Source organism: Camelus dromedarius, chromosome 7 (genome assembly GCF_036321535.1).
Source record: "Camelus dromedarius isolate mCamDro1 chromosome 7, mCamDro1.pat, whole genome shotgun sequence".
In the NCBI taxonomy this organism is placed as follows: Eukaryota; Metazoa; Chordata; class Mammalia; order Artiodactyla; family Camelidae; genus Camelus; species Camelus dromedarius.
The window spans coordinates 54692018-54703506 of record NC_087442.1 but is presented as its reverse complement, the minus strand read 5'-3'; the positions used below and the strand labels follow the sequence as shown (position 1 = coordinate 54703506).

The 11489-nt window shown below is 35.4% G+C and overlaps 1 protein-coding gene across 1 annotated transcript; it reads left to right on the top strand.

Moving 5' to 3' along the window:
- Positions 1 to 357: 357 nt before the first annotated feature.
- On the top strand, positions 358 to 11282 carry C7H7orf78 (chromosome 7 C7orf78 homolog; the record flags this gene model as incomplete). Its single annotated transcript, XM_064487385.1, is given in 5 exon segments — positions 358 to 881; positions 2907 to 2992; positions 10498 to 10637; positions 11204 to 11214; positions 11216 to 11282. Coding segments are annotated over 5 exon segments (828 nt in total), but the record flags the coding sequence as incomplete, so codon positions are not given.
- Positions 11283 to 11489: the final 207 nt, after the last annotated feature.

Below are 11489 nucleotides of genomic sequence, written 5' to 3'. Positions count from 1 at the left end.
CTGGCATATTTCTCCTTGTCCTTCAAGATTAGTTCGAATGATAACTTTTCTTTTGATGTCTCTTCTATTTTCCCGATAGTGTTAGCTGAGCCCTCTCCTTGTTTCTCATAACACTATCGTAATATCATTGCCTTAGATGAAGCTTTATTTTTTGTTTTCATGTCTTTCTCCCAATAGCTCTGTTACTTAGGGGCATGAATTTCAAGTTAGTCATTTAGAATTCCTGGCCTCTAGTGCCCTGACTGCGGTGACAAGGTTGCTGAATGAATATTTGTACTAGCCATGATGCTTTCTTCCATCTCCCCTCCCCCCCCACACACCCTGTCATTTCTGAGCTTTTTTCCTGCTTTGTAAATCTTTCAGAGATCACCCAGGCCCATAGGGATAATATTTGATGCACCATTACTACAGTGGCATATCTTCCACCGATGTCTACATCTGTTGCAGATTCTGACATGGGAAAATGCCCTTGAGATCCAGAAAGGCAGGAGAGGCAGGGATATTGCAGAAGAGACAGTGTTCAACCTAAGATCACAACCCCAAATAGAAAAAAATGTCCTGCAGCCACCACAATCTGAAATAAAAGTCAAAATGTGGGAAATAAAGCCTCCTGATTTTAGTTAAAAACTGTATACATCTTTGAGACTTCCAGAAAAACCATCAAGGACCATTAAGGAAGGAGAAAGGAGAATAAAAAGCAGTTTCCCAGGAACAGTGATTGACCTGCCCAGCTTAAGGAATCATCCCAAGAAGGCCGTATCTCCTAAATTTATAACTACATTTCCACAGCTGGATTCACGTAAGGTGAAGTTCATGTTTGTGGAGAGTGGAAAATATCCAAATGGTGTATACCTCAGTCCAAAACCACATGACTTTCGACAGGTACAAAAAGAACATTTGATTCTAAATAACTTAAAACAGATATGGGGAAATATGTATTATTTTTATTCATTTCCTAAGTATGACAACTATTACATGAGCAAAAAAAGTATTTGTGGATATAATATGTACAAAGTTGCATCTTTATTTCTCATGGAACAGTACAATTCAAAATCAGCAATAAATGACAAAGGAGAGGTAAGATCCTGGTTAATGTTTCTGATGGAGTTTTATCTGCCAGGTGGAATGACCAACTCAGAGATGGCTTTTCTCCGGTTAGAGAAGACTTTGGACTGAGCTGTGATTGGAGAACAGAGCTCAGTTGCCAGGAGTTTATAATCTAGTAGTAATGAAATCAGTTCATGGAACAAATGGATGAATGAGTGAAAACTGACCGAGAGAGGATATTGTATTGCTTAAAATAGATTTTCTAATGATTAACAATTTAAATAATATTTGAGCAAGAACTAGATTGCTAATTTAAAATGGTGGGAGGGGATTTTTTAAGGAGATGAAAATGAAGTCAAAATATAATCCATAGAATATGAATATACCCTATACTTAGGTCTATAGCTTCACACATAAATGTGACTCTTGCTGGGTAAACAGAGGAGCAATAGGAGAGATAATACCAAAAAAAATCTAGAAAAAGTTAAAAGTTTATTCCAGTGGGAAAATATAGGAAAGCAGTTAACAGCATGGCCACTGGGATCCCAGTTTTCTTACTTTTTAGTAGTTTAGGACAAGCCTTTTTCCTTGTTTATACATTGGAATAACAATTTATACATTGGAATAACAATGGTTTTACATTACTTAACATATTATGTAATGAAGGAGACAATTATATAAAAAGTTCTTAAAACAGGGTCTGAAATAGCGAGATATTCAATAAATGTGAACTCTTAGGAGCTATTAGGATAAAATTGGGAAATTCAAGAGGCCTTGATTCATATGTAACCTTCTTTACTTGTTCAGGGCATCTAAGCACTTCTACTTGTAGTAAATGAAATATATTACATTTTGGAGATGAGGAGAGGTCAATTAAATATCAAATGCCGTTGGTTTATTTAAATATTTTGTTAGTTACAGTTATAATTACAATACATGGATAAGTAAAAGTTTAAGGTATGGGGAACTTTTTAATTTTAACTCGATTTGTTTTTTAAATAAGAGTAAATTGGAAGCAGCAAGATATAAATTGTACAACCACCAGATGTCAGTATTGTTACAAATGGAAACAACTAAAGCATTTTCTAAACTAACTTGCCTCACATTGGATTTGATTAAAGATGAAAAATCTTTTATTAGGGAGTTTCCTTTGGTACTTTTAATATTTTATTATCTGCTTGTGGCAGGACCTAGAATCAGTCACTAAGAAGACAACCCTGTCTAACTCCTGTTTGATATCCCCAAGTTCACTCTTTTTGTACCACACTGATTCGGCTTTTAAGCAGACATTTGTGGTGTTTTATTTGCTTAGTTTCTGGAAGTGTACAAATTCTATTTCAGTTCATATTGCTTCATTTAAACCATGTAAAAAAACCTTTGTTTTATAGTTTACTAACAACAGTCAATATTTATTCTATTCCAGCCTCAGCAAATTATTTTAGCTTTGTTCAATATTTTTTCTATTGCGTGAAGTAAATTCAGCTCTAGAAATAAAACATGTAACTCTATTTGCATTTATGATTAAGTTGCCAAATTTTGAATAGATTGCTTTAATTTCATCCTGTTTAAAATATCATTCTGAATTATTCACGGAAGGGTAGTTGAAGTCCTACGCTCCACTGTAAAATGAATGGGCTATACAGTATCTTGAATCTTAGCTCAATCTATGAAGCTTTCATATGCAAGTTTTAAATGCTGTAACAAAACCCTCAAAATTGAATTTTACTGGTGAATTATTCAATATTTGGAAAAGTCAAATTCCAAATAGAAGTTTAGCAATAAGAAACAATATTAATAATAGTAGTAATAACAGTATTATAATTAATAATTATTAATTAATAATAATAATTGCATATCTGGTACCAATGTAATCTGCCAAATTTCTAGACAACTTATGAAAAGGACCCTTTTGGATTAAAATTCAAGTCATGACACTTAAGTACAGGTAAGTTATTATTCTAAAGTTAGGAATATGACAAAAATATAAGCTTTATGCATTGTATCTTAATAGTAATACTTGCAAATGCAAATAATATAAAAGGTATTTTTTTACCTGTCACCTTTAATGATACAGTAAATTTTTTAAATGCCCAGTTAATGAATGGCTTTGTTATTCATAACTTTTAATATATTATTGAAGATTGAGTTTGTAACTCAGTGTGTTCTGTGTAGAGAGCCAGTGGGTTAAAATATAGACTCCAGAAGCAAGCTGCGTAGCTTTGAATCTTGGCTTTACTGCCTTTAATCGCCTAAACTGTCTCTGTCTTGGTTTCCTCAGCTGTAAATGGGAATGATAATAATTGAATCTACATCACAGAATTATTGTGAGCATTAAATTTGTTACACATATTAAAGCACTTGGTTAATTATGTAAAGCACATGTTCTCTGGCACAAGATCAATACACACACACTGTTATTATTATTAGGGTGCCATTTTTATAGTGTTTATGCAGAGTTAATTTGTATAATCCAGCATTTTTTATTTGGATAAGGATGAATAATACATATTACATTTACATATTATAATTACATATCAATTATAAACAAAACAAGGTTTTAACAGTGGTTGTTTCTCAATAGTGGGATAATGATTGAGTTTTATTGTCTTTTCACAATGAGAAGCAAATAATTTTATAATTGTAAATTAAGATAATTTATTTGCAAAAAATGTATACATTTTAGCATGAATTAAATTTAAATGGTCTTGTCTAGGTGTGTAATTAAAATGGTACCCGTCAAATTTTCTCACATGTCAGTCACCATGGAAGAAGATGCCAAGAATATTTTGTAAGACCAAGCCCTTTGATGTTAAGAAACATCTAAGTAAACTATGGGCTAGAATACAAAATGTGCTATTCAAGTTCCAAAGTGCTAATGAGAAGTTTTAAAAGACACTTCCAGGGAAATAAAGTAGGATTTGAGTTGGAATTTGAAGGACAAAATTAATTCAAGCAGAAATGGTGGGGAGATTAAGCAAAATTTTACTTAGATTCTCATTTATAAATTGTTCAGCAATTTACTACTCCTGGATCCTGATCTTCAGAAATGAGACCATGTTCTGAGAGACATCATGAACAAATTGTTAAATTCTCATTTTTCTTCACGTCTTGCTAACTTAAAATTGGCACTTGCCATCTGCCTCTACAAGGACAGGATCACGTTGGCACTTGCCATCTACCTCTGCTCGGATTAAATCACAAGCCGCTGCAGCTGCTGACCTCCAACACACCCTGAAAGGCATTCAGGATGGAGATCAGGAATGAGGTGCTCTGTGCTCTGGGAAGACTGACTGTACAGGCCTTCAAATAGTTAGATATTTTCAGAAGAAGATTTTATGAGCCCTAATTCTTACGTCTTCTCATTTCTAGAAAAGCACTGAAGTCATTAATGGTGACGTCTGCTCCTCGTGACTAGCAGCAGCCTCTGCCTACATGTGTGTTTGACTACACGTCCGCCCTTCACTGAAATATATAATACTGAGTTTTCCCCTGCCTCTTGGGAACAGTTTCTCAGAGCTTTCTGGGATGCTGTCTCCCAGGCTATAGTCCTCATTTGGCCCCAAATAAAACTTAACCCACAACTCTCACGTTGTGTGATTTTATTTCAGTTGACAGTTTTTGGTGACCACAAAGGGACCCCGAGCAGACTTCTCTCCTTCGCCTGAACTCTGCAAGGAACTGGAGCCTTGATACCAGCAGAGGCCCTCTGCACCCATCCGCCTCCTTGGAGAGTCCAGATGAATTTGGGTGAGTCTCTACTGATTCTTGGATCTCCTATATTGGTTGATGACACTGAGATTTGTTTGGCAATGTATCCAGGTACCTGGCCCTCTAGCAGAGAGATACTGGGGGGAAATACTCACCTAGTGGAGACTTACTGGGTGGGGCCTGGTTGAAAGATATCAGGGTCTGGACTGAGCGGTTAGGTAAGAGGCTGAGCTGCTGCTTTTCCTCAGTTTGGCTACCTCAATAGAACTTGTCAGGATAAATGTAAAATTTTATTCCTGACAAATTCAACTTTAAAATGAGAAATAGAGTCTTTCAAACAGAGACGAAGGGCATCAGAACACCAGCCTCGGACTAACACCCTGGCCTGATCCATGTTTGGAGCTCATACTTGCAAGTACCTACTTAATTGGGGAAATTATACTAAAGGAGATCTCAATCTAAAATGGCCAAGTTGGGGTTCTTTTTGATATTCCAACATTGATATTTTTGCATGTACAGTTAGAAAAAGCTGGCCTTAAGAGCAAACAGACTGAATGGAATGCTTACTTGATTGGTATTTAGAAGCTTCTAAAAGAGGACATGATAAAATAACTTCTTTGCAGGAAACCAACAAGAAGTTGCTTGAAACTATGTCAGAACTAGAAAGGGCCGCTAGCACTGACACTGTCTCTACCTCTGCTCCTCCCATGTATCCTCTCCTACCCGAGCTGTCTGGTCCAGGTAATCTCCTTTTCTTTTCTGCCTCTTCCACCTCCTGCTATTCCCTCTTCCCCAGTAAAGGAGTATTAAAAAAAAAATCAGAGGTGATTATAGCTCTCCTTAAGGAGAAACCTATTACAGGGATATGTGAACCATCCTCAGTACTTATGTACACACCCTGGACCCAAGCAGAACTTAGAGCCCTGGCTAAGGAATTTCCCACTCCAAGTCAGGATCCATTGGGGTTTGCTAAGGAGTCTGAGTTAACCATCTGGATCTACGAGCCTGGGTTTTCAGGTCTATATCAATTAGTTTCTGAAAGCAAACTGGGGGAATGGACAGAGAAAGCAGGTTGGAAACGACCTCTAATGGACTTTGAATTACATAATCCACAGGCTCACACTGAATGCAAGGAATTAGCTCAAAAATTACTCAAATTTATCCGAGAGCTTTTTCCAAAAACTGTAGACTGGGCAGAGATCCAGCAGTGCAAGCAAAGACCTGATGAATCAATTCTGGACTATTATGGAAGGTTAAAAAAAATTTTAAGTAATATTCTGACTTGACTCATTCATTCTCTAATCACCAAAAAGATCCTTTAATTAACTCTGCCTTTTTAGAAGGCTTAAATGAGGAATTGACTATTCTGGTCAAAAGACAATCTAGGTTGGTTCACACTACCTACAAACGCCCTTGTTACACTGGCTGACCAACTTTTAAGACCGTTAAAAAGAAAGAACAGGGAATATCTACAGAAATCATGAACCGTCAGTTGACTAAATAAGTACTCAATGCCAGTCAACGGTTAACCAATCCCCATTCAATCCACAACTGCAAAGAGAAAACCAAAGTTTACTTTTACTGCAGAAAACCAGAGCATCAGAAAATAAATGTTAAGTTAAGAAGGAGAAGCCTAGAAGGAAAACTGGGTTTTAGACCAGAATTATGAGTTCAACAAGAATAGGGCTGCTCTGGGGGAACATGGGGACTCTTTCCTCTTCCCCTCTCTAACACCCTAGGAGAAGGAGAAATGATTATACAAGGAGGAACAATCAAAGCGCTCATAGATACAGGCGCCAGCCACCTTTCCAGTTTTGAACGCTGCCAAAATTAAAGGCTCTCTCCCTCGGAATAATACCTCAGTACAGATGGTAGGGGTTTCTATGCACTTATTAAGGCTTTTAAATCATTACCTTTAGAATTCTACTTAGGGCAACATAAAGGAAGGCCCTCCTTGTTCTTCTAGTAGAAAATGCTCCCAGTCACCTGATATGCAGAGATCTATTGGAAACTTATGAAGTCCATATTTCCTTTACTTTTAAGGGAGAAATGTTTCTAGACCTAAAGGACTAGTCAGGCTTCATTCATCATATAATGTTTGTGACTCGTGATGAGGATGACACTGAACAAGACAAACTGTTAGGCTTAGCACCTAAAGAACTATGGGCATTTGATTCTGCCGACATTGGAAGAACACATTCTGCGTCACCCATTAAAATACTCCTCATCATTCTGTAGTGCCAAACCCCCATACCTCACTGTCTGTATTCCTAAAAGCAGCGACTTCTTTTCTGTGATAGAGCTCTGTAGCACATTTTTTTTTTCAGTATTCCTGTACATCCAGATGATCAGTCTTTTTGCCTTTACTTGGAATGAGAGGCAATATACATGGGCTGTAATGCCTCAGGGCTATAACTGAAAGCCCCACTTACTTCTCCCAGATATGAAAGCCAACCTAGAAAATCACCTCAGAATTCTGACACAGAAGGAACAAGTCCTTCTAGGAGAACTTGCTTTTTCTTTCCCTGTGCCTTAAGACCAGGCTCTCAGGAACATCTATCTTACGTAGACCATCTCTAATTCCTGAGATTGTAGGGGGTGGGGAGGTGGGGGAATGAAGACTTTTAAATTTAGCTTGTTCCAACTGTTAAAACTAGTGAGTTAAAAAAAAAAAAACTAGTGAGTTTTACATTGTAATACCTGATTCATGACCAAGTTTGGAAGATGAAACTATGAGATCTCTGGTTGTGTCTGTCTACATGTCTGTGTGTGTACTGCATATGCCTTTAATTTTGGATAGTATTATAAAAACTAATTTGTAAATAAGTTCTACGGAGTTGGCCTAAAGGAAAATAAGCTCTTATATAAATTCTCAGAAATATAAAAGGAAACTGGCCAGAATGAATTTCAGGTTCATGTGAACTGGGCAATATTCAGTATTAAATTAATACCTGATATTAAAGTTTGCTGATTTAATTAATATAGGCATGTCCCTAGAGTCATCAACATTAAGTATAATACCTTTGTTGTACCTAGGTTTAATAGAAGTCAAATAAGATCTTATTATATCTGTTACAAATTTGTCAGCAAGGAAGGTAACTTGATATGGTGAAATTTTTAAAAGTGAGGTGAATGCAAATGAGATAAGAGCCTTTGGATGAATTCTTTAGGAGTGATATATTTTAGAGATGTCTACTTTAAAATAAATTCTCCAGATATTTGGTAACTTAAAATTTTAGAGTTGTGCTAAATTAAGTTAAATGGTGAAAGTTTATTGGTGATGGTGGGAACTAGGTCATTCCCAAATATAGTAACGTACTGAATCACTAATTACTGAATATTGGCTTCCCTTTGCAGAGAAACTAAAGGTGTCTAGGACTATTAATATGTTTAGTGCCAAAATGTGATACTGTCTATAAGAAAGCACATGGTTCTTAGAAATTATTATTGATATTTGTTTGCCAATCTACAGAATACTAATGTAAAAGGCAACTCATAATTGCTTACTTCTTAGTTTTCATTAGATTTTTAAGAGTTGAGGATTCTATTTTAAAAATTTAATTAAAGCTACTAGGAAACATAAAGGAAACGTTTAGTATATAGCAGGAAAGTAGGATATGTGTTTTTAGTAAAAGAAGGTATGAGGAATGGAATTACCTTTTGTTAATGGAAAAAGAGTGATTTTATCCTAAAGCTGGTTGCTTCTGAATGGAAAAGAAAATAAGGGACAAAATAATATGGATACAGAAAGTTGTGGAAGGTTTGTGGAAGAGGAACCCTGAGAAAATAGTATTGTACATGGTCGGGATTGGCTAAGTTTAGAATAAATTTAGTCGAGTAAATGACTGTTAGAAGGTACAAGGCTAGATTTAGTTCTCTTTCTCCCTGTTAAGAGGACAAAGGTTTCTTAAAATGTTAATCTGCCTTTAGCAACAGATTGTAAAGTTTCTTTTACCCCTTAAGTGATCTGTTCTGTATTTACCTTTAAAATATTTTATTGTTAATAAGTATTATTTCACAGTGACCTATGCTTTTATCTGATCAAGTGTTTTGAAACTTTTTAATAAGCTTCCCAAATACCAAATTTTAATAAGAGTTCTTCTGACCTTCAGCTAATTCTGGGATATTTCAGAGGGCCCCTGAATATCCCAAACAGAGATTTTAAACCAGTAAGGTTCATTTGGTATGTTAAACTACATGGGAAGTATTATCAAATGAATAATAAATCTTCTTGGTTTATATTGTATGAGAAAACATTATTAATACAGATATTCTAGAAATTATATGGAATTAAAAAAAAATCCGGTATATCCTGGTAAAATGTTATCAATCATAATTCTGGTTATCTTAAAATGTTGTATGTCTCATCAGTACCTAAGTTCTTATCAGTTGCATTGTAATAAGGTTTTAAACTGTGCCTTAAGTTTTTTACCATTCTATAGATAGTTATGGTTTACTCTGATGTCTTTGCAAAATACCTCCTCTTCAAGAAGGTTTATAGAAAAGATTTCTTTGATAAATACAGATTTCTGATAACTTCCAGACCATATGTTGAACTGGATAAGAAATTAAAGAATTCTAATGGAAAACCTGATTGCTTCATAAAACTATTAACAGAAAGGATTATTTACATAGGACTGAGTGAACTGGGAAATAATCGTTATAATTTTTATGGTTCCTGTCTGAAACATTACTGGCTTTTCATCTGTGTTTTCCAGATAGAAAGAAACCTTTCTCCTTAAGCTAATTATGACTCACAGCAATTTGGTTAATTATACCTATGTAAGCAGACTTGGAACGGTTATCTTTTCTCTCTATGTGATCCCTCCAGAGATTGGAAACCCTTAGGTTCCCAGTGGCTTTATCAGATAAATTAGGAAGATCTCCTCCTAACAGGTATAGGAATCAAGGTATTTTGGGGACCTTGAAAAGAAAAGAATTCACCTAAATCATAAGGCAAAAATCTGTGACATGCCTTTGATGTGGCTTTCCTAGTCTTAGGAGACCTTAAAATTTCAACCTAAGACTCCTTATGAAAAGTTCTGGCACAGCCAATTTTAAAATTATATTAATTTATTATATATAAATTGTAATAAATTAAATTATAAATTAAATTAAGTTATATATAATTTAAATTATGAATTATGTAATTATATAATAAATACATTAAATTATAATAGATTATATATTAATTTATTATTATATGACAAATAATCAGACTTAATTTGTGGACAAATTTACCTTGATTTTGCTATATTTGATAAAAATGAGGGTAACTTTAGAGAGAAAAAGATTATGTTTCAGTGAAAATTAAATCTAGATTTGTTAATGGAGGTCTGTATTTACAGCCTATGACTCACTTCCCAGATAGTTTCTTATTATTTTCTTATATTATTGTAAGTTTAACTGAATTATTAAGAAGACACTCTAAGCTTGTTTCTGAAGCTTATCTCAGGAGATTTTATGACCCCAGTTCTTGCATCTCATATCTAGAAAAGCACTAAAATCATGAACGGTGACATCTGCTCCTCGTGATTAGCAGCAGCCTCTGACTAAATGTGTTTATTGCATGTTCCCTTCACTGAAATCATATATAATACTGAGTTTTCCCCTGCCTCATGGGAACAGTTTCTCAGAGCTTTCTGGGATGCTGGCTCCCAGGCTGTTGTCCTTATTTGGCCCCAAATAAAACTTAACCTACAACTCTCACGTTGTGTGATTTTATTTCAGTCGACAGTCTAGTACATGGGTGTCCGTTGCTGAAATATGGCCAACAGAAGAACAGTGCAGAGATTTATCACCTACAAGCCTCATGAAAACTGTGGGATTCAAAGCTAATTTTACCCAAAGCGCTGTGGCCAGTTAAATCTACTTCATATACGGTGGGTTTGCTCTTTCTCTGTATCTCTTAGGGTCTGCCTCCAGCAGTGTTAATGATTGCTTTAATGCAGGAGTTTCTCATTTGTTGTAGTGTATATGGTGAAAGATATTCCTAATCTTAAAAGTAAAGCATGCAGATTTCTGCTTTTTCTTAAAATGCAAATAGTAGATTATCCAGAATGTTGGATATTTTTTCTTATTACAAAGGTAGTTGGTATGGTGGATTGAGGCCTGAGTATTGTGAAGAATTTTCCCCCAAATTTATTCCCACCTTGTTTGGAGCAGCCCATTTTGAGTGAATTGCACTCGAGTAAGAAGGCTGGACGAGAAGACTCTGCCATACACTCATAAAAAGATGCTGAAACACATAGTTTAAGGCTCAAGTTCTACCCTGGACAAATAAGGCTCCTCTGAATAGCCCTACATGACAGGCAGAACAAGATGTGCATCTGACCTACAGAGCAAGCTTTTAAAGCAAAGACTATTAAACAGCAATTTTAAAAAGATGAACAAAAATTAAGGTCAATACATTTGTTTTCACTAATTCCTTTGTACCATCTTCCTTAAGAGACACAGAAGGTGCCTTTATCGACCATGTGGAAGAAAAGTTTACTAAGACGTGCAAGAACAGTGGGCAAAAATTCTAACATTTGTCACTGAACATTGCCATTCAGTATGGATTTACTACTCAAATGACTGTTTTCAACACTGTATACTTCATCCTGGAGAAGCACTGTTATCATAGGAATTTTAAATGAAGTATTTGTGTGGTATTTAAACCACTTTAAGTGGAGTCTGAAAGAGTTCAGTCTTATGGTCAGGTACTATTTTTCCTAGGTTTCAGCGGAATTCTG